General features: G+C 39.8%; 1 protein-coding gene across 7 annotated transcripts in view; it reads left to right on the forward strand.

The window, feature by feature from the left end:
• Nucleotides 1-24,082, forward strand: part of mkln1 (muskelin 1, intracellular mediator containing kelch motifs) — a 201,725-nt gene that overhangs the window by 21,156 nt on the left and 156,487 nt on the right. For 6 of the 7 annotated variants that reach the window (XM_072241605.1, XM_072241601.1, XM_072241602.1 and 3 more), the window contains exons 2-5: nt 3,331-3,400; nt 6,284-6,426; nt 11,307-11,395; nt 17,520-17,629. In XM_072241605.1, the coding sequence (XP_072097706.1) occupies nt 3,331-3,400; nt 6,284-6,426; nt 11,307-11,395; nt 17,520-17,629 (412 nt within the window). The remainder of the gene's footprint in view (nt 1-3,330; nt 3,401-6,283; nt 6,427-11,306; nt 11,396-17,519; nt 17,630-24,082) is intronic. The other variant, XM_072241608.1, reaches the window with a different exon arrangement.

The following is a 24,082-nucleotide window of genomic DNA, read 5'->3' on the forward strand; positions in this document are numbered from 1 at the left end:
GGTAGGAACCATTTTACTTTGATTAGTGGTGTGCATCTTGACATTTTGGTTAATTACAGGTAACTCTTCTATGCTACTGCTGGAAGATGTTCAATACCCTGTTGAGTTTTTACACTTCCTTGGACTGACGATCTTTCTGCTGCACTTGGCAACTTGAATAGGCATTAGGCTAATCTTATTTTTTCCTCTCAGAAGTCTGTAATTGTGTTATGTACATCCCAGTATTTTGGACTTGTACAGCATGACATGAATTCTAGGTCACAAAGGAATTTAAGCTTATTCTTTGATGCTGCAGCCAGATTTGCATGTTGCCTTCCTCCATTTTTGGAGGCACGTGTGAGGCTTACAATAAATTAATATCTAGCTTGGAATTAGGGTAATTTAAGATCATAAGATATAGGAGCAGAATTGGACGCCTGGAACTTCCACCATACTGCTAGTGTCTTCCACCATGAAGACTGATGCAAAATACTTATTCAGTTAGTTTGCCATTTCATTGTTGCTCATTACTATACTTATGTCGCAGCATAAATACCCACTTTTGCCTCTCTTTTACACTTTATATACAGTGCTTATAAAACCTATTCAATTCCCCCCCCCCCGAAGTTTGTGTTTTATGGTTTTACAACATTGAATCATAGTGGGTTTAATTTGTCCTTTTTGACACTAATCAACAGAAAAGGCTCTTGTGTCAAAGTGAAAACAAATTTCTACAAATTGATCTAAATTCATTACAATTATTAAACACAAAATAATTGATTGCATAATTACTCACCCCCTTCAAGTCAGTATTTAGTAGATGCACCTTTGACAGTAATTATAACCTTGAGTCTGTGTGAATAGGTCTCTTATCAGCTTTGCACATCTGGATGCAAGTTTTCCCCATTCTTCTTTACAAAACTGCTGAAGCTCTGTGAGACTGCATGGAGATTGTGAGTGAACAACCTTTTTCAAGTCCAGCCACAAGTTCTCAATTGGACTGAGGTCTGGACTCGAACTTGGCCACTCCAGGACATTAACTGTGTTGTTTTTAAGCCATTCCTGTGTAGCTTTGGCTTTATGCTTATCATTGTCTTGCCAGAAAACAAATTTCCAAAGTTGCAGTTCTCTTGCAAACTGCATCAGGTTTTCCCTGTGCTTACTGCATTCATTTTACCTTCCACCTTCCCAAGCCTTCCAGGGCTTGCTGCAGTGAAACATCTCTACAGCATGATGTAGCCACCACCATGCTCCACGTTAGGGATGGTGTGTTTTTGATGATGTGCGGTGTTTGTCTTATGCCAAATATAGTGTTTAGCCTGATGGTGAAAAAGTTCAGTTTTGGGTTCATCAGACCTTAGACCCTTTTCCAGCTGACCTTAGAGTCTCCCACATGCCTTCTGGCGCATTCTAGCCAAGACTTCATGTGAGTTTTTTTCAACAGTGTCTTTCTCTTTGCTGCTGTCCCATGAAGCTGTGATTGGTGAAGCACATGGGCAACAGTTGTAATTCCTCCAGAGTTGTTATAGGTCTCTTGGCCTCCCTCACTAGTCCCCTTTCTTCACGGTCACTCAGTCTTTGAGGACAGCCTGCTCATGGCAGATTTATAGCTGTGCCATATTCTTTCCATTTCTTGATGATTGACTTAACTGTACTCAAAGTGATATTCAGTGACTTGGAAATTTTCTTGTATCCATTTCCTGACTTGAGTTTTTCAAACACCTTTTTGCAGAGTTGCTTGTTCTTTTGTCGTCTTGTGCTGCTGATCAGTGTCCAAAAAAAAGCTGAACTAAATACACTGTGATTCAATGTTGTAAAACAAAGCATGAAAGCTTCCAAGGGGGTGAATACATTTTAGGCACATAGCTGAAGAAACTTTAATATTATTGGCTAGGTTACTTTTGTATGCCATCTTTACCTTTTTTAGTTGCCTTCTGTTGGTTCTTGAAAGCTTTCCAATCCTCTAGCTTCCTACTATAATATCTTTGATATGAGGATAGCATAGGGGAGAAAGGTATGGACAATTTCCCTTACTATTTTTTGTTTAATGAATTTTGCGTAATTTTTGGCCATCTTGTACAACAGTAATCTTGTGAATTCATTTCTGGCTTAATTCAAAGAGCATGCATTAGTAATGCTTTTGTGATATCTGCCAATGCATTGGAATTGGCAAGTTGCTATAACATTATCTTGTATTTTACAAACTGATTTCTGAATTTACTTTGCAGTATTTGTTTCTTATCCAATAACATGTTGGGTGCTCCAACTTCACTCAGAAAACACTGGAGGAGCTCAGCAATGCAGGCACTTCTTCAGAAAATGATAAACAGTCGACAATTTGGGCTGAGACTCTTCTTGGGTCTTGGTTTGAAACGTCAACTGTTTCAAGTTCAAGTCAAGTTTATTGTCATTTCAACCATAAGCTGCTGGTACAGTACACAGTAAGACGAAACAACGATCCTCCAGGACCCTGGCGCTACATGAAACAACACTAAACTACACTAGATCATGTGAGACAGCACAAGGTTACACTAGACTACATAAGACAACATAAAAACTGCACTAGACTACAGACCTGCACAGGACTACATAAAGTGCACAAAACAGTGCAGGGCAGTACGGTAATTAATAAACAAGACAATAGGCACAGTAGAGGACAAATTACAATATAATAAATGATGTAGATGTCAGTCTAGACTCTGAGTATTGAGGTATCTGATGGCTTGGGGGAAGAAACTGTTGCACAGTCTGGTCGTGAGAGCCTGAATGCTTTGGTTGGTACCTTTTGCCAGATGGCAGGAGGGAGAAGAGTTTGTGTGAGGGGTGCGTGGGGTCCTTCACCATACTGTTAGCTTTGTGGGTGCAGCGTGGGTGAAAATGTCTGTAATAGTGGGAAGAGAGACCCCGATGATCTTCTCAGCTGACCTCCCTATCCACTGCAGGGTCTTACGATCCGAGACGGTGCAATTCCTGAACCAGGCAGTGATGCAGCTGCTCAGATTCTTTTGCATAGATGCTGCCTGACTTGCTGAGTTCCTCCAGCGTTTTGTGTATGTTGCTTTGGATTCCCAGCATCTGCAGACTTTTTTGTGTTTGTTCCAACTTGGCCAGTGGGATGTTGTGTGCAGAGGAGAGAAGGTGTTTCAAAAGCTCTCCCCACATGACATTCTCATAAGATTCCAGTTCAGGTTAAACAGTGTAGATGTCTTGATAATTAGAAACGATTCAAGCAATGAACTAGTAGAGATGTTTATTTTGTGTAATTGGGCAAGATTGCGCAGAGCCACACGTAATGCTGATTGTGGAAAAGGAGTTGCAGATGAGAAGCTAATATGTTATTTTCTTTTTTAGGAATATTTTGGTGGATAAACCTAATGATCAGTCTTCAAGATGGTCGTCTGAAAGCAACTACCCACCCCAGGTGAAATAATCCATACCACTTCTCTTGGATTTCCTTGCTGCATCAGTCCTTTCATGCATTGATAATTGACAGACTTCATTAATCTGTAGTGTGTCTTGAGATAAGGGACAAATTATTTTGTGATTCAGCTCAGTTGAGTTAGTGCAGCTAGAACTTGATTTCAAGGTTTTAATGTGCCCACTTATTGCTGCCCGATTGCATCTTTGATTATTACATTTCTGGACCTCTTAACCCTGTGTCGAGCTAATTTGTACAACACTTCTAGATGTTATGATTACTTCATTAAAACCATCTTTTAACTTGAGAATACTGTAGGAGAAAATTCCTTGGCTATAAAAATTGGAGGCCTGTAAAGAATGGGGCTTGACCTGTGGAGTTTTGCTCTCTGTTAATGCTTGAGCCATTCCAATTTGAACACAGTGTTGCTGTTGACAAAAGCAAAATTTACCATTGGAAGATGGGTTTAACAGTTTCAAGTGAAAGTTTTAACAAGTGAATTTCTGCAGGCAGTATAGTATTTGAGAATATTCCTCCTTCCTTCTGTGCTGATAAGTTATTTACGTATCCATTTTGCAGGTATTTGGATAATAAATTGGTCTCCATAATTTTAGAGACTATCTCATTGTAATTAGTTTTGACCATTTAACTGAGAAATTATAGATTCACTCTTCCAAAAGACAGGTGGGACCTGAGCTCTGCTTGGAGGTGAGGTGGAAGGGGAAAGTATGTGACTGTTGTGTTCAGATACATAGTGCTTCATTAGAATTTCCAGAGTGACCCCAAGGATGCTGTATGTGATGCACTTTGATCGGAGAGATGGGTTTATCTGTATTTCATTTAAGATATGACTGCAATCTTGACCGGTGCAACCTGAAGCCTCCCTTGACTTTTCTACTGTTTTATGACCTGCAGCTTTTTCAATTAAACATGGAAGAACAAGCTGTTTTCTTTGAGCCCTGTTGCTTTCCGTCCATCTCTAGCTTCTTAAACTGAATTAATGTTCGCATCTCAGATTTTACTTTGTTCCTTGAGCTGATCTTCTGACTTGTATGTTCATTAGAACAAAGAATGTGTATGTTCATTTCCTTAAATTCTGCCTAATTATTCTAAACTATTTAAACTCAGTTCAGTGTAGTTTTTGTATTGTTCGTGTAGCACCATGGTCCTGAAAAACGTCTCGTTTTTGCTGTGTACTGTACCAGCAGTTATGGTCGAAATGCCAATAAAAAGTAACTTGAACTATTCATACAGAAACTTGATGCAATTATCACAATTGATACTCTTCACAATTGAATTGCATTTGGGGGCATAGGTTTTTATTTTGGAAAGGGGAAGTGCATTGCAAGTACAAATGGGAACCTATGCAAGTATTAATTCGCTGCAAACAAAATAAGAGCAGTGAATAACATTTTGAGAAGAGTTGTGTTTTGCCAGCATGTCTGCTGTTAACTGAAGTTACTGACTTTTTGCCATTTGGTTGGAAATTTATGAAAAACCTGTTGGTATATTAACAATATTCAATAGCCAAGTAAGCATGAAATTGAAGAAATTATTTCATTCTTAATTTGAAATATTTACTTTATAATCTATAATGTAGAGTACCAAAAATAATAGTTTTTGAAGATATTTTTGTGTTCTGTGTAGTGTGCTTTCCTTCAGTTAACACCATGTCTGTTTCACATTTTATTAGAAAATGGGATTTGCAGTTTAAAAAACAGTATGGGTATGCTGTGGAGAAATGTTTCTGGTAACATTTATAGCACTGTTTGTTGACCGAACTTTGTTTGACATTTTGAGAGTTATGAATGGGCAGATTTTTCTTTTTGTCCTGTTTTATACAGTTTAATATAAGTGTGCAAATGAGATAAGATGTGTGCACTGTTTATTAATTTTGACAGTGTACTGAAACGAAGACCACTATAGGGTTCACTTAAAAATCCAATTTTCTTGATGACAATTTAAACTAGGAATGTGTCCTTATTTTTGTCTCATCTGCCTTCACCCTAACCCCCCATATTGCAGTCTGTCTAATGGAAAATAGTTCTTAAAAACACAACACTAGCAACCTGTCCGAGGCCTAATTCTTTTGGAAAAAAAATGGGTCTATACGTGATGTCCTCATGAAATTGTCCATGTAACTTCTGGGCTAGTCAGCACAAAACTCTTTGCAACAGTTAGTAAAGTTGTGCTCATTTGCACTGTTTAGTCCCTTTAAACACAACATCATGAAGTAAGAGTCTGAGGGTAGCCATTCATTAACTTGTACCACCATTTGCCATTTGTTTCAGGAGATTGTGAACTTTATAAATTGATGTACAGCAGTGTCTATTGGGTATTTAAGGCAGTGCATGCCTGCCCATATGTCATCCATTAAGCCGTGCTCTGTTTGTTGGGACTTTGTGGTTGTGTTTATTACTGACTGAGCTCATTTAAATAAGCTCAATCATTATTTATGACTGCTTATAGACCCGCTCAGAGTATAACCTGCTTAATTGCTGTGGATTGCTGTGCATCTTCATTCTTAAAAGCTTAAATCTTGAACTTTGACAAATGTGGCAGTTGTTAATTTGAGTTCAGTAAACATCCATCAGATACTGAAGCTAATGCATTCCTTAAACATTCCATTAAGACATTCTTTGTGCTGTATCCAAGAAAATTTCTATTGCCACTGCTTTTGTTGTTTAGAATTGCATTAAGAGAAGTGGCATGTTAGTTCTTAAAATGACAATGATTATCCTGTTTTTTTTTCTCTAGTTGAATAAATGACCTCTTTTCTGCACCACTGTTAACAAGTTAGGTTTGTCTCTACGATAATATTGCAATAGTGCTCTCAAAGAATATTACTGCTCTCTTTTTGAATTACTTTTGATTCTTTTTCTCTAGTACTTGATTCTGAAACTTGAGAGGCCAGCCGTAGTCCAGAGCATTACCTTTGGAAAATATGAAAAGACTCATGTTTGTAACCTAAAGAAGTTCAAAGTTTATGGGGGAATGAGTGAAGAAAACATGACTGAACTATTGTCAAGGCAAGTAATATCGATCAGTGATTTGCAGTGGAGTGGCTGTTGCTGGCTTCCATCTTGATCTTTAATAAATATCTAGTCATGAGGTTTTCCATTCCACTTTATGGATTGGTTGTGATCTGAAGGTCCAGTTAAGACTTTGAGTGTTATGTTCTTGTATCATTATGATTTCTGCAAAGACTACAGCACTGTCGCCCTGCTTCATTCTGCCAGTACCAACTTCTCTGGTGTTTCTTTTAATTTGTATTTTCATGAGGGGAACGTCTGTATTGTTACTGTATATAGGGAAACAGGTTGGAATAATTTATTGAGTAACATCTTGCTATTTGAGATGTAATATTTAAATTAAGACTGAGTTACCCAAAGCTAATTGTCCATGGAATTTCAAAGTTTAAAGTAAATTTGCTACCAAAGTGCAAATACGCCACTATATACAACCCTGAGATTCGTTTTCTTGCAGGTATACTCAGTAAGTCTCTCGAATAATAAATATAACAGAATCAATGAAAGGCCATCCAACTTGGGCATTTAATCAGAGTGCTGAAGATAAATTGTACAAATGCAAAAAGAAAGTGATAATAATTAATAAATAAATAAGCAATAAATATTGAGAACTTGAGATGAAGAGTCCCTGAAAGTGAATCCATTGGTTGACGGAACATTTCATTGATGGGGCAAGTGAAGTTTAGTGAAGTTATCCCCTTTGATTCAAGAGCCTGATGGTTGAGTAGTAACTGTTCCTAAATCTGGTGGTGTGGGTCCTGAGGCTCCTATACCATCACCTTGTTGGCAGCAGTGAGAAGAGAGCATGACCTGGGTGTTGGGGAGTGGCTGATGATGGATGCTATTTTCCTGTGACAGTGTTTCATGTAGATGTGCTCAGTGTGGGGAGGGCATTATCCTTGATGGACTGGACCATATCGACTACATTTTGTAGGATTTCTTGTTCAAGGGTATTGGTGTTTCCAAAGTTCCACAATTTATACCTAATTGTGAGTGAAGATTATAATGGACATCTTGTTTTTATGAACACAGTTTTCATATGCAAATGAAAGCTTTTTTCACTTTTGTATTTTTCCAAGAATGGAATTGGTCATGTTTTTATAGGATGGAGAGAAGTTTTCCAAAGTGTTATGCTGTCTTGAATTGACTCGAATGCTTTTTTGTTGCATCTTCCAATAATTGAATGTTTGAAATGAAAAATTGTTGAACAATAGTTTAAAAGGGCAACAGTGAACCAGTTGCTATGCAATCCTTAATTTGCACGTTTGCCTACAGCAACTGGAAATTAATGATGGGTCTGGGAGTGGAAATTTCTATACTGGTAAATACTGAATAAAAATTGAGATATAGTGAGGAAGTTGAACATTCTTAAGGTTGCTCAGGGTGCAAAAGCTTAAACTTCTGAAGTGCTCAGGTATCTTGGCAAAATGTGTTTGGAATGACATCCAAAATTGTGTGTATTCCAAATGCGTATGCAAAGCTAAGCAGGGTAGTGAAATTGGTAAGCAACTTATGAGGTTTAAAAAAAACTACTTAATATTATAAGTTTATTTGAAATGAATCCAAATATACTGTACTTCATCCATCTCAGTAACAATTCATAAGTGACAAATAACGGGTGTGGATGAGAAATCAAAGTTCAAAGTAAAATTTATTATCGTACGTACATGTCACCGCATACAACCCTGAGATTATTTTTCTCTGGGAACACTTTGCAAATCTACAGAACAGTAACTATAAACAATAACTGTAACCAGGATCTGTAAACAGGCTGTGCAAGTGCAGATAATAAATAAATAGCAATAAATCATGACACAAGATGAGAGCCCTTAAATGAGTGTGGTTATCCCCTTTTGTTCAAGAGCCTGATGGTTGAAGGATAGTAACAGTTCTTGAACCTGGTGGTGCGAGTCCTGAGGCACCTGTACCTTCTACCTGATGGCAGCAGCGAGAGAAGAGTGTGGCCTGGGTGGTGAGGATCTTTGATAATGGATGCTGATTTTCTACGGCAACATTTCATGTGGATGTGCTCAGTGGTTGGGTGGGTTTTACCTATGGTGTGTTGGGCTGAATCCACTACCTTTGGTAGGATTTTCTGCTCAAAGGCATTGATACTCTATTACTAGGCTGTAATGCAGCCAGTCAGCACACTCTCCACTTCACATCTATTGAAGTTTGCCAAGGTTTTTGACGACTTGCCAAATCTCCACAGACTCCTAAGGAAGTACAGTAGAGGTGCTGTCATGCTTTCTTTGCAATTATATGATGGGTCCAGGACAAGTCCTCCTGAGATAGTGACTCCTTGGAATTTACAGTTACTGACTCTCTCCACCTCTGAACTTCCGATGATTGCGTGGACCTCTGATTTTCCCTCTCCTGAAGTTTACTATCAGTTCCTTGAAGATGTTATGGTCTTATTGACATTGAGTGAGAGATTTTGTTATTACAGCACTGAGCCAAATTTTCAGGCTCCCTCCTGTATGCTGATTCATCACCCCCTTTGATACAGCCCACAATAGTGCTGTCATCAACAAACTTGCATATGGTATTGGAATTGTACTTAACCCCACAGTCATTGGTGTAAAGTGAATAGAGCAGAGCAGTGATAGACAGTCTTGGTGATACGACCAAACGCTTCTGCCCACTGAGTGAGGAAACTAAATTAATCTGTTAACCTGAGGACTAATAGAAAAGCAATATTGAGTAAAGCAAAACTGGTATCAGAACAGAAAACCTGAATGTTATTGGTACGAGTAATTAGAGGACAAGGGAACAGTAAAGCTACAAGGAATATTGAAACTCAAGCCATTTAATGGCAATTTTAAAGTGCTGTGACATGGATGACTGTTGCCTAGTGGTGTGGTGGGGAAGAAAACCCTTGGCTCAGTTGCTTAACTTGTGAAAGAATAATTGGTGTTGAAGAGTAGGTAACGAAGTAAAAACAAACTTGCATAAAAATTCTACATATGTGTCATGGAGAGCATTCTGACTAATTGCATCACCGTCTGGTCTGGAGGTGCCAGTGCACAGGATTAAAAAATGTTACAGAAGGTTGTAAAAACTCAGTCAGCTTCATTATGCATAGAAGCTTCCCCACCACGGAGGACAGTAAGATCACAAAATCTTCAAAGAAGACAGTATCCGTCATTAGGGGCCTTCGCCACTTGGGACATGCCTTTTTATTCTCACAACGAGGAAGGAAGTACAGGAGCGTGAAGACAAACTCTGTTTTTGAAACAGCTCCTTTCCTCTGCCATCAGATTTCTAAACGGTCCATGAGCACTGCTTCACTATTTCTCTTTTCCATTTTTTTATCATTGCAACTTGTAGTAACTTTCCACGTCTTGGACTGTACTGCTGCAACAAAACAACACATTTTGCAACATGGGAGTGATAGTAAACCTGATTCTGAAATATTCTTTCCACAACTAAATCATCTTATTAGGACAATTGGCTTAATCAGGTGAGTTGGACATCCCATGCTGAAAAAGATTTTTTCAGCAGCATGTCTAAAATTTGGAGTTGGAGCTCCAGTTTCCACTGGTTTGAACACTCGAGGTTCTTTCTTTAATCCTGTACCTTGTGCATGACGTGAATGATGACACCATATTTAGTTGTTGACCATTTGATTTGTGCAGGAGAATGTGTTGCATTATGCCAATATAAGTAATAGTGTTTCTAGTAAGAAGCCATGCCAATAGACTGATGTTTTCAGCAGGAGGACTGCAAGAAATTGCAAATACTCCAAAGTCAAACCAAAATTTGCTAGATAAAATAAGAAAAAACTACAAGTTATAGAAATAGAGAAAAGTCATCCATCCGTAGGTAGTGAGAGGTTTGGGTTGCAATCTTGACAATGTGGTGATAAGTGACAGATTTTTGAAACAGTTGAGAAAAATTTCTTCTGGCAGAAAAGGTGGAAACCTCATGACACAAATTTAAAATTGCAAAAATCCCAGAGGGAAAATAAAGGTCCCCACTCCCCACACACACACAGACACACAGAGCAAAATGTGCCAGGGTACTGCCTAACAACGTGGTGAAAACAAACATAATACCAACATTTTAAAAGTGAAATCGAGTATTTTTTTGAAAACAACCAATTTGCTGGCATTGGGTAGAGAAGACGCAAATTGTTACGATTTTTTTGGTCCTTTCAAAGAAGCACATGGCCATGTGCTTTTATGATGGCACTTGAACGGGATGTAATTTAAAGGTTCAAGATACTAAGCACAATGGAAGAGCGTTTCTTGGATAGATACACTATTGTAGTGGCTAGTGAAACGCTTTACAATATAGGAGACCTGGGTTCAATTCCTGCCACTGACTGTAAGGAGTTTATAGGTTTTCCCCGTAATCTTGTGTGTTTCCTCTGGGTGCTCCGTTTTTCTCCCACAGTCCAACGACGTACTGGTTGGTAGGTTAATTGGTCATTATAAATTGTCCTGTGATTAGGCCAGAGTTGAATCAAGGTATTGCTGGGCAACGTGGCTCGAAGGCCGGGAAGGGCTATATCTCAATTTAAAAAAAAAAAACAATATTTTGTCCTTGAAAGGAGTTGGTTGGGGCTGTAAAAATAAGAATGCCAAAGAACTGCAATGGGACTTGAATCTGAAATAACGTTTTGCATATAGACGTGGGTCCTGATTGGGAAAAAATAATTACTTCTATCTGTAATGATTGTAATGAAATAGAAGGAACAAATATTTGGATTCTGGAGTTAGTGCTTTGGGTCAAGATCTTTGTTTGCTTCCCTGTCACCCACAACGGTATGAATATCAGGTGGAAAACCTTTTATTTTGATGACATTACGTGCTGTTTTGTTTCAATTTCAATAAGAAGAGTCAATCCTTTGACATCTCAATCTGCTTCTAATTCAGTGGTTTAAAGAATGATTACAACAAGGAGACTTTCACATTGAAGCACAAAATTGATGATCAGATGTTCCCCTGTCGTTTCATTAAAATAGGTAAGATCTCTCATTGATTTGTTTCGGTCATCCATGTGAGATATTCAGTAGGACTGGTTTTGGGAGGGCAAACAACCAAATAAGTGGTTGCAGACTTGTATTTGAAATGGAGTGGAAAAAGTTTGGGAAGTTTTGATTGAAGCTGCTCTCTGAACAGTTGGCAATGAATCTGAACGCATGATTCTTAAGAAGCAGTTGGCAAGTCTATAAAGAATTTTGCTTGCATCATGAATATATTCATGAACGATTATTGGTCTGAATCTGTTCATTGGATGTGAGGACAAGCACCAAATCTACCAATTAATGGTACTAGCATAATTGTGAAGTAAGATCACCATTTTGTTAATTTGTTTGTAGCCTATATTTTATATGGGAAGTTTCTTGTTATTCATTTTGCTGGCTTGGATGTTTAATCACCAGAGATTCTGCTGATGCTCGGAAATCTTCAATAACACACACAGTATGCTGGAATAAAACTGTCAACATTTCAGGCCAACACCGCTGATGAAGGGTCTTGACCCGAAACGTTGACTGTTTATTTTCCTCCATAGATGCTGCTCAACTTGCTGAGTTCCTCCAGTATTTTGAATATTTAATGCTTGTTTTCAGATTTGAATTTATGCATTTTCTTTTGTTGTATCTTGAGTTCTGAGTTTGTTTTGAAAATTTGGCTTTGAAGTGCTTTTGTGATTTGAATTATTGCATGAACTTTTAAGTAAGGCATACCCAATAGTGAATTAGGATCACATGATCACAAGACAAAGGAGCAGAAGTAGGCCATTTGGCCCATCGAGTCTGCTCCGCCACTCTACTATGAGCTAAACTATTCTCCCATCTAGTTCCAATTTCCGGCTTTTTCCCCATATCCCTTGATACTCTGACTAAATAGATACCTATCAATCTCCTCCTTAAACACCCTCAATGATCGGGCCTCCACAGCTGTATGTGGCAACGAATTCCATAAATCCACGACCCTCTGGTTTAAAAAAAATTCTCCTCCTCTCTGTTTTAAATGGGTACCCTGTAATTCTAAGACTGTGGCCTCTTGTCCTGGACTCACCCACCAAGAGAAACAGCCTTTCCACATCTACCCTGTACAACCCTTTCAACATTCGAAATGTTTCTGTGAGGTCCCCTCTCATTCTTCTATACTCTAATGAATACAGTCCAAGAGCCGACAAACGCTCCTCATATGTTAGCTCCTGCATTCCAGGAATCATCCTCGTAAATCTCCTCTGAACTCTCTCCAACATCAGTACATTCCTTCTAAGATAGGGACGCAAAACTGCACACGGTATTCCAAATGAAGTCTCACCAGTGCCCCATAGAGCCTCATCAACGCCTCCTTACTCTTATACACTATTCCTCTTGAAATGAATGCCAAACATTCTCTCTTTGGAAAGGAAGAGGATGAGAGGAGACATGATAGAGGTGTACAAGATAATAAGAGGAATAGATAGAGTGGATAGTCAGCACCTCTTCCCCAGGGCACCACTGCTCAATACAAGGGCTTTAAGGTAGGGGGTGGGAAGTTCAAGGGGGATATTAGAGGAAGGTTGTTTACTCAGAGAGTGGTTGGTGTGTGGAATGCACTGCCTGAGTCAGTGGTGGAGGCAGATACACTAGTGAAGTTTAAGAGACTACTAGACAGGTATATGGAGGAATTTAAGGTGGGGGGTTATATGGGAGGCAGGGTTTGAGGGTCGGCACAACATTGTGGGCCTATGGGACTGTAAGGTGCTGTACTATTCTATGTTCTATAGCATTTGCTTTCCTTACTGCTGACCCAACCTGGTGGTTAACCTTTAGGGTATCCTGCAGGAGGACCCCCAAGTCCCTTTGCACTTCCGATTTTTGAATTTTCTCCCCATCTAAGTAATAATCTGCCCGATTATTTCTTCTTCCAAAATGTACAACCGTACATTTCTCAACATTGTATCTCATCTGCCATTTCTTTACCCATTCTCCTAAACTGACCAAGTCTCTCTGCGACCTTTCTGTTTCTTCAACACTTCCTGCTCCTCCACCTATCTTTGTGTCATCTGCAAACTTGGCCACAAAACCATTTAATCCATAATCTAAATCATTGATATACGTTGTAAAAAGAAGTGGCCCCAACACCAACCCTTGCGGAATGCCACTAGTAACGGGCAACCAATCAGAATATGATCCCTTTATTTCCACTTTTGCTTTCTGCCTATCAGCCAATGCTCCACCCATTCAAATATCTTTCCTGTAATTCCATGGAATCAGTCAATTTCAATGTATTTTCTGTTTAAACCAGTGCACAAATCCAAACTAAGAGTAATTGGGGAGCGAGATAGCAGCTAACAATTGAATCCTTTCCCAAAGATGTACTAGAGAGCATTTACAACTGAAAATTAGGTAATTGGCACAGATCCCAGAAAGAAATTTGTGTTAGACTTAATAAATTATTTGCAGAAAGAACAAAAATGATAGATGGGATAGTTTCGTAGCCGTTGTATATTTCATTTCCTGAAAGAGCTTTGATCATGTATCATCTATCTTGGACCGAAAATTTGTAGTGTTGGATTTTTAAGTAGGTGATAGAGTGGTATAATTAATATTGAGAAAATTCAGGAAATTGCAGATTGGGTGAGGTGTGAATATAGTCAGGTGTGAGGTGGCAAAATTTGGTAGGAAGAGGAGACTGTACGCTTTTTAGAAAATGAATAGAGTACGGCAATAAAGGTCCAGGTGTACCGATTGCTGGATGCTGGAAATCTACAACACTAGCTAAGAAACCAGTTTTAACACTGAAGGAAGCAATGCGTTGGGATTGGATACAGAGTAAAGTGGAAAAGGAGCAAAGCTATTTTAAACCAAGTAGAACCTTGGCAGATGCTTTAGTTCTGGTGAGCATATTATATGAAGGATAAAAGCATTGGAAAAAACTGCCAAAGGAACACTTAGCCAACTGCTACCTGATTTAAGTGTTAAGGAAATGCATGTGACAATGTTTGTGGTAATGAAGGCAAAATCTTGATTCTTTAAGAAATTAGCTAAAAGACAATAGGGACAGGAAGGCAGTGATGCACACTGTGCAATCCATGGTCACAGTCAGCATTTTAGGCCATAGTTGGTGAATGTCATGGGTAGGGTTTAAGGGAATCTCTTTAAGCTTTCACTTTTCACCATCCATCATTCAATAAATTAATAAACACTGTAAGCCAGAATAATAAGGCACACAGTTGTCCATCAAAATCCAGAACTTGATTATTCACCATTACTGCTGAGTTTGTCTTGTCCTGACTACAGACATTAGTATTAGTGACAGGTGAGCAAAACTAATGCAATTTCACTTCACAATTTTAATTTTGAACTCTCTGTTGAACTAGCTGATGGATCACTGCATTAAACTGGTGTTTCTAGTCATTCATCGACACGAAGGACGTTTTCATTATGCAGATTTTTAAGTCAAAATTGGCATGAAGGACATGTGAAGGTTGATGTTTGGAATAACGTCAACAATAAGTTGGCAATATAAGCTTGGGGAAATGAAGGGATTACAAAAAAACTTCAGTTTCTTGATTTCTTTTCATTATGCTCTTTAAAGTGCATGTAGCAAGTTCCACATTGAATGTTTGTTTTTCAAATTACTTCAGTGCCTCTTGATGTCAAGTTTAACAACCCCTCTCCTATCTTTTTAACATGAGTTTATTTGTGAGAGTGAAACTTTCCATTTGGTGATTTCACTTGTTTCATTGTTCTGAGATATGTTGTGCATGGTTTTGAGTGTTATATTCCTTCCTCAGTCCACTTCAAAAAAAGAATGAGGCTCATTGCTTATGTTACTGGGGTAGAGCTTTACTTTTAGTGAGAACTTCATGCCTTTGTTTTGGAAGGCCTCATCCTTGTACCTTAGTTTTATTTCCTTTTAAACAATGGTAAAGTTTCAGTTTTGACGACCTAGAGTTGATTGTTTTTAATTGAGTAACACAGAAAGGCTGTACTGAAAGCACCATTAGAGCTTCTGTGTAGAAATATAAAGGGGGCTGACAGATTTCTATTTTAGAAATGCTTATTGGAATCCATTGTGTTTTTTTTTAACAACCTTGAAGCTCGCATCGTATCTGGCAATGTAATTGTATGGCAACCCATGGTATATTAATATGTAATATTCATTCTTGTAAAGTTATCACTCTACTTCCACTGCTATGATTCACACTGAATACTGAGATACCCTAATATTTTAGCTGGTTAAGATTTCATTTGCCCATTGCAAATTGTTACTTAAGTATTTTTCATGGCATGAAGAATTGGTATTTAAAGATATCAGTTGGTTATTGAGTGTAAAATTTGGGATTCCAGGTTGTCATAGTATACAACTCTGATTAAGCTACATTTGAAGTGTTATGCTTAGGGTGGTGGTAAATATTGTTAGCTTGGGTTGAGGTGTTTGATGTTGCACTGGTCGCTGAGCTTGGCAGTCAGCTAGATGTTCCACCCCCGGTCAAGGTGTCATTCTCAGTGCAGCATTGTTGGTGTTTCTCTCTGGGAGTGCTCGACCCTGTTTGCTTGCCTTGGTGCCAATTGACTACCCCTTCAGTTGACCTTTGAATTCTATTGGCTCGTGTTTCTTTGGTTCTTAGGGGTTCGTAGGTGGTGTCTATTTTGATATGTTTGTTTACAGGGTTATCAGAAGAGAACCACGCTCCTAAAAAAAATTCTTGTGCCTGCTTTGTGTTTGCCTGCACCAGAACTTCAGTGGTGTACTCAGACTTCATGTTCCAAGATTAGCGACAGTGGATCATGTCTCTGTACAGCCATTTTGTGTTCCCGTAAACCAGTTGGGAGTTTACGTCCTGCCTGGTTGACGCAGTTCTGGGTTCTGTATTGTGTGCTGTTCTGGGTGCTGCACTACAGGGGAAGGTTGTGTAAGTTCTGGGGAACATACAGAAACTGATGACCTGGATTGGGGTGTATAAGGTTTTAGGAGAGAATAGACAAACATGGATTGTTTTTTTTCTGGACTGTCGGAGGCTAGGGGTGACCTGAGAGAAATGTATAAATTATGAGAGGTAGAAATAGGTTAAGTGGATGGTGTTTTTACCAGTGTGGAAATGTCAAGTAATGGAGGGTGTGGATTTAAGGTGGGGGAGGGAAATTTAAAAGGGATTCAAGTTATGTTTTTTGTTTACACAGTGGTAGGTACCTGGAAAATGCTGTAAGAGAAGGTGGTAAAAGGAAGCACAACAGCATTTAAGAGGCATATAGATGGATGAGTGAATTGGTAGGGAGTGGAAGGATGTAGAGCATGTGCGGGCAGGGATTGGAGCGATGTAGATCGTGTGCAGGCAAATGGGATTAGATTAAATTGGTATGGTCAACACTGAAAAATGGGTAGAAGAACTAGGTAGTTCCTTTACTGTACTGTTCGATAATCAGTGTAGTTCAGTCATCATTTCAACTTTCAAATAAACCCTCCAATAGGTTATCTATTTTTTATACGTGGTATTTGTCTGTTATTAGTGAACGTAGCATCATCTAATCATGAAGTGGTTTTAACTAAAACAATTGTCCAGAACGTGCTGTGAGCTGCATAAAAACACTGAATAAAGGTTGTTTCAGCCTTGTCTTCAAACAGAATTAGATGCACCTCCAAGCTGAATGATTTTGAAGTCCATTAATTATCTCTTGTACAGTGCTTTTTAGTCTGATAGAAGGAATTTGTTCATGTGCATCATCTTCTAAGAAGGAATATATTGAAATAGCTTTGTAGGATTGCTCAATTTTTTTTATCTTATAGAAGTGACTTTATAATGGGATTATAGAGTTCAGTTTGAACAGATGGAAGGTGAAGTGAATACTCATTAATCTATGTACTTTTGACAAAAAACTGCACAAATTCTATTTGTTAGGCTTTAATATAGGTAACTTCATGTTTTATATTTTTTCTGAGTGTTCATTGGTTTATTTTCCCTCTGTGCATTCTCTGTCAAATCTTTTTAAACTGTAAAATGTCATGATAATTTAAATCTATTTTTGGTTATAATTATTGAATAAGTAAATAAGTGATGTAAAAAAATATTAATTTTGTATAAAACTACAGCATATCAAATGTGGGCATGAAACTATTTTCTTTCCATCCTTTTCTTTACAGTTCCATTAATGTCCTGGGGTCCTAGCTTTAACTTCAGCATCTGGTATGTTGAAATACATGGAATAGATGAACCAGATATTGTACAACCCTGCCTTAACTGGTACAGCAAGGTAGGAGTAATATATCATCTATGTAAAACACTTCCTCTCTGTCAGAGTTTAAATACAGAACTTAAATACTACTTTATGCTTTGGATGTTTTGTTGTGATAATTACAATTAATTCATTGATTAGCGAAAATAAATCTTCACTCCAAAAGAGTGATGTGCTGAAAGAGAGGAATTTGTTCTAAAGCCCATTAAAAAAAATTTGAATGGCAGGTTGATACAGGTTTTAATTTGGCCTTTATCAAACTGAAGTAAATTTTAATTCCATTCCTGTGTTTCTGAAATCGGGGCTAAAGCAGCAAACAAAGGTCACTGATTTTTGTTTTAACTTGTCCAACTGTTCTTTAATAATGCTTCTATCTTTTCTACTGTTGACAAATGAAGCTTTTGCATCATTTAAATGAAGACCTTCGAAAATGCAATTATCTTCAAGACCCCATCTCATCCTTTGCATCGGCCCCCCTCCCCCCAACAACCGATAAATTGAACCATCGGAAAACTACCTCATAATTGTGCATTTCATGAAATTGGCCAAAACCAAATCCTGTACTTCCTGATTTGCAAAACGGGACTGTTGAGCCTTAAAAGTGAACGGAATGAAGTGAAATTGAAATGATTCTATGGGTAGCTACTTTGAAAATCTCATTTTATCCACTGTTGCTTCTATTGAAGTGTGTAGAAACCTGTAGAAGCCCAATAGTTATCAACTTGTAATCTAGATTGAATGCATTTGGGATGGATTCTAGTGAGTGCAAAGGAATGCTTTGATGAAAAGTGACTGAATTTCCTTTTGATACTTGTTTGAAGTTTACACTCAAAGTATAGGTTGAGCATGATGTGGTATGAATCCTTTCCTGATTTCCCTCAGTTGACTTTAAGTAGGTTTTTCATTGTATATACATACCGTCTCTTTGTCAGTTTTTAATGTTCATGGTTCCTTGTGCAAACTACCAGCAATTTCTGGTGGATGGGTTAAAGTTGGTAAAAATGTTTAAAGCATACCCATTCTAAGCTAAAGGCAACAAAAAAATGCAGCTTCTGAAAAGCTGAAGGAAAAACAACAAACGCTGTAGTCAGCTGGTCAGTGAGTTTCTACAGCAAGAAACAAGAATCAACATTTTGGGTCTGGGCTTTGATTAAAATCTTAAAGCAATTTTTCCATCGGTTGATTAAACTTCCGAAGCTGTACAAAGCAAACTGAGGTTGGCTTCAAGTGCTCTTGAAGGAACAATATTCACTTCTTTCAGAGAATCAGTAATTATTTTCCCAGTAGCGCCTTCTAAACTGGCAACAGATTTTATGACAAATGTTAGTGATAATAAAATCCATTCTGAGTATTTACTGCCAAGCAGGCATTATACAGCATTCAGCAAAGGTGAATAAGTGGGCCATGTTTGTGTCACAACCATATGAGGGAATGGTAATCTTAACTACCACTCGCATCTATCTTTGACACTCAGTCATTACCAAAATTGAGTCCCTTCGCATCAGTATCCTCAGGGTTATTACTAACAAGAAATGTAAATACTGTGCCTAGCAGAGAAGATCAGAAGCAGAGTAACCTGCAGTTAGGGATTTCACTCTTTATTTAAAAAAAAAAATGAACTGAAGTTATTCATCCAGGCTACTTTGACAGAATTTTCCAAACCAGATATACTGTCACCAAGAAGAACAAGGTTAATTGAAGCATGAAACTGCTCCCATCCATAGGTTCCCCCACCAAATTGCACATGAGAATTTGTGTTTAAATCCTGCAATTCACTGCCCAAAAACACAGAGGGTACCTGGTTATCTATACTTAGAATTTAATGTAATGAATCCATCAGCCCTTCAGGTTAATTTTGGCAAATCCATCAGTTCCATTTTTCCTTTATTTGAATGTATTAGAACATAGAATAGTACAGCACAGTACAGGCCCTTCGGCCCACAATGTTGTGCTGACCCTCAAACCCTGCCTCCCATATAAGCCCCCACCTTAGATTCCTCCATATACCTATCTAGTAGTCTCTTAAACTTCACTAGTGTATCTGCCTCCACCACTGACTCAGGCAGTGCATTCCACGCACCAACCACTCTGAGTAAAAAACCTTCCTCTAATATCCCCCTTGAACTTCCCACCCCTTACCTTAAAGCCATGTCCTCTTGTATTGAGCAGTGGTGCCCTGGGGGAAGAGGCGCTGGCTATCCAGTCTATCTATTCCTCTTATTATCTTGTACACCTCTATCATGTCTCCTCTCATCCTCCTTTCCAAAGAGTAAAGCCCTAGCTCCCTTAATCTCTGATCATAATGCATACTTTCTAAACCAGGCAGCATCCTCGTAAATCTCCTCTGTACCCTTTCCAATGCTTCCACATCCTTCCTATAGTGAGGTGACCAGAACTGGACACAGTGCTCCAAGTGTGGCCTAACCAGAGTTTTATAGAGCTGCATCATTACATCGTGACTTTTAAACTCTATCCCTCGACTTATGAAAGCTAACACCCCATAAGCTTTCTTAACTACCCTATCCACCTGTGAGGCAACTTTTGGGGATCTGTGGACATGTACCCTGAGATCCCTCTGCTCCTCCACACTACCAAGTATACTGCCATTTACTTTGTACTCTGCCTTGGAGTTTGTCCTTCCAAAGTGTACCACCTCACGCTTCTCTGGGTTGAACTCCATCTGCCACTTCTCAGCTCACTTCTGTATCCTATCAATGTCTCTCTGCAATCTTCGACAATCTTCTACACTATCTACAACACCACTGACCTTTGTGTCGTCTGCAAACTTGCCAACCCACCCTTCTACCCCCACATCTAGGTCGTTAATAAAAGTCACGAAAAGTAGAGGTCCCAGAACAGATCCTTGTGGGACACCACTAGTCACAATCCTCCAATCTGAATGTACTCCCTCCACCACAACCCTCTGCCTTCTGCAGGCAAGCCAATTCTGAATCCACCTGGCCGAACTTCCCTGGATCCCATGGCTTCTGACTTTCTGAATAAGCCTACCGTGTGGAACCTTGTCAAATGCCTTACTAAAATCCATATAGATCACATCCACTGCACTACCCTCATCTATATGCCTGGTCGCCTCCTCAAAGAACTCTATCAGGCTTGTTAGACACGATCTGCCCTTCACAAAGCCATGCTGACTGTCCCTGATCACACCATGATTCTCTAAATGCCTATAGATCCTATCTCTAAGAATCTTTTCCAACAGCTTTCCCACCAGAGACGTAAGGCTCACTGGTCTATAATTACCCGGACTATCCCTACTACCTTTTTTGAACAAGGGAACAACATTCGCCTCCCTCCAATCCTCTGGTACAATTCCCGTGGACAACGAGGACATAAAGATCCTAGCCAGAGGCTCAGCAATCTCTTCTTTCGCCTCGTGGAGCAGCCTGGGGAATATTCCGTCAGGCCCTAGGGACTTATCTGTCCTAATGTATTTTAACAACTCCAACACCTCCTTTCCCTTAATATCAACATGCTCCAGAACATCAACCTCACTCATATTGTCCTCACCATCATCAAGTTCCCTCTCATTGTTGAATACCGAAGAGAAGTATTCATTGAGGACCTCGCTCATTTCCACAGCCTCCAGGCACATCTTCCCACCTTTATCTCTAATCGGTCCTACCTTCGCTCCTGTTATCCTTTTTTTCTTCACATAATTGAAGAATGCCTTGGGGTTTTCCTTTACCCTACTCGCCAAGGCCTTCTCATGCCCCCTTCTTGCTCTTCTGAGCCCCTTCTTAAGCTCCTTTCTTGCTTCCCTATATTCCTCAGTAGACCCATCTGATCCTTGCTTCCTAAACCTCATGTATGCTGCCTTCTTCCACCTGACTAGATTTTCCACCTCACTTGTCACCCGTGGTTCCTTCACCCTACCATTCTTTATCTTCCTCACCGGGACAAATTTATCCCTTACATCCCGCAAGAGATCTCTAAACATTGACTACATGTCCATAGTACATTTCCCTGCAAAAACATCATCCCAATTCACACCGGCAAGTTCTAGCCTTATAGCCTCATAATTTGCCTTTCCCCAATTAAAAATTTTCCTGTCCTCTTTGATTCTATCCTTTTCCATGATAATTATAAAGGCCAGGGAGCTGTGGTCACTGTCCCCCAGATGCTCAGCCACTGAGAGATCTGTGACCTGACCCGGTTCATTACCTAGTACTAGATCTAGTATGGCATTCCCCCTGGTCGGCCTGTCCACATACTGTGACAGGAATCCATCCTGGACACACTTAACAAACTCTGCCCCACCTAAACCTTTGGAACTAGTCAGGTGCCAATCAATATTAGGGAAGTTAAAGTCACCCAATATAACAACCCTGTTATTTTTACACCTTTCTAAAATCTGCCTCCCAGTCTGCTCCTCTGTATCTCTGCTGCTACCAGGGGGCCTATAGAATACCCCCAGTAGAGTAACTGCTCCCTTCCTGTTCCTGACTTCCACCCATATTGACTCAAAAGAGGATCCTGCTACATTACCCACCCTTTCTGTAGCTGTAATAGTATAGTAATGCCACCCCTCCTCCCCTTTTTTCCACCCTCTCGATCCCTTTTAAAGACTGAAATCCAGGAATATTGAGAATCCATTCCTGCCCTGGTGCCAGCCAAGTCTCTGTAATGGCCACTACATCAGAATTCCATGTATGTATCCAAGCTCTCAGTTCATCACCTTTGTTCCTGATGCTTCTTGCATTGAGGTACACACATTTCAGCCCTTCTACCTTACTGTCTTTACACCAATTACTCTGCTTCTCTTTCCTCAAAGCCTCTCTGTATGTTAGATCTGGCTTTACTCCATGCTCTTCTGTCACTGTATCGCTCTGGGTTCCATCCCCCTTGCAAATTAGTTTAAGCGCTCCTGAACCATGCTAGCAAACCTACCTGCAAGGATATTGCTCCCCCTGGAGTTCAGGTGCAACCCATCCAATCTGTACAGGTCCCACCTTCCCCAGAAGAGATCCAAAATGATCTAAAAGTCTAAATCCCTGCTCCCTGCACCAATTCCTCAGCCACGCATTCAACTGCCATCTCCTCCGATTCTTTCCATCTCTGTCACGTAGCACTGGCAGCAATCCTGAGAACGTCACCCTTGAGGTCCTGTTCTTCAGCCTTCTGCCTAATTCCCGAAACTCTCACTTCAGGACCTCATCCCTCTTCCTGCCTATGTCATTGGTCCCAACATGTATCATGACTTCTGGTTGCTTTCCCTCTCGTACCAGGATGTTGTGCACCCGATCAGAGACATCCTGGACCCTGGACCCTGGCACCCAGGAGGCAACAAACCATGCGGGTGTCCTTCTCACGTCCACAAAATCTCCTGTCTGCTCCCCTGACTATAGAGTCTCCAATGACGACAGCTCTCCTCTTCTCCGTCCTGCACCACAGGGTCAGACTCAGTGCCGGAGGCCCTGTCACCGTGGCTCACACCTGGTCGGTCGTCCCCGCCAACAGTATCCAGGATGGTAAACTTAGTATTCAGGGGAATGGCTACAGGGGTGCTCTGCACTACCTGTCTGCTCACCTTCACTTTCCCCCCTCTGACTGTCACCGAACGACCTGCTTCCGACAGCCTAGGTGTGACTACCTCCCTGTAGCTCTCATCTATGACTGCCTCATTCTCCCTTATTCCTGCCTGCAAATCGTTATTTTCTTGACAAGTTTATCAATACTTCCGATTTCATTTTGCCACTATTCTACATCAAGGGGTAATTTACAGTAGCCAATTAATCTAATCAGCACTGTTTTTGAAACATGTAAGGAAACCTGAGCATCTGGAGTAAGGTTGCCATGGCGAGAGTGTGCAAATTGCTTGAGATCAGGGTTGAATCTACATCCCTGGAACTGTAAGGGAATAGCATGAACTCTTGCATCACCAGTTCCTCGTCATTTAGGAGAGGCTGTAATGAAGGGTGCCTCAGAAGTTTATTCATTAGGATGATCTCGAAGTTTCATCCGGTTAAGGTCATTGATGGGCAAATTATTGGAGAAAATTTTTGGAGACTATGAGCATTTGGAGAAGCAAGGTCTGATTCGTAATAGTCAGTGTGGCTTTGTGAGGAATAGATCATGTCTTATGAGCCTTACTAACTTTTTTTGAGAAAGTTGCAAAACAAATTGAAGGTAGACCATTGGATGTGGTGTATATAGATTTTAGGAAGGCATTTGACAAGGTTCCCCATGGTATGCTTATTCAGAAATTCAGGAGGCATGGTATCCAGGGAAACTTGACTGTGTGGATTTGGAATTGGCTTGCCCACAAAAGATAGTGTGTGGTAGCAAGATGAGGAAGTGGAAGGGTGGGCTTACAGATGACATGAAGGCTGGTGGTGGAGCGAATAGTGTAGAAGGTTGTCGTACATTACAACAGAACATTGGCGGGATGCAGAGCTGGGCTGAGAAGTGGCAGATGGAGTGTGAAGTGATATACTTTGGAAGGTGGAACAT

The sequence above is a fragment of the Mobula birostris genome, chromosome 23, assembly GCF_030028105.1.
Source record: "Mobula birostris isolate sMobBir1 chromosome 23, sMobBir1.hap1, whole genome shotgun sequence".
Classification (NCBI taxonomy): Eukaryota; Metazoa; Chordata; class Chondrichthyes; order Myliobatiformes; family Myliobatidae; genus Mobula; species Mobula birostris.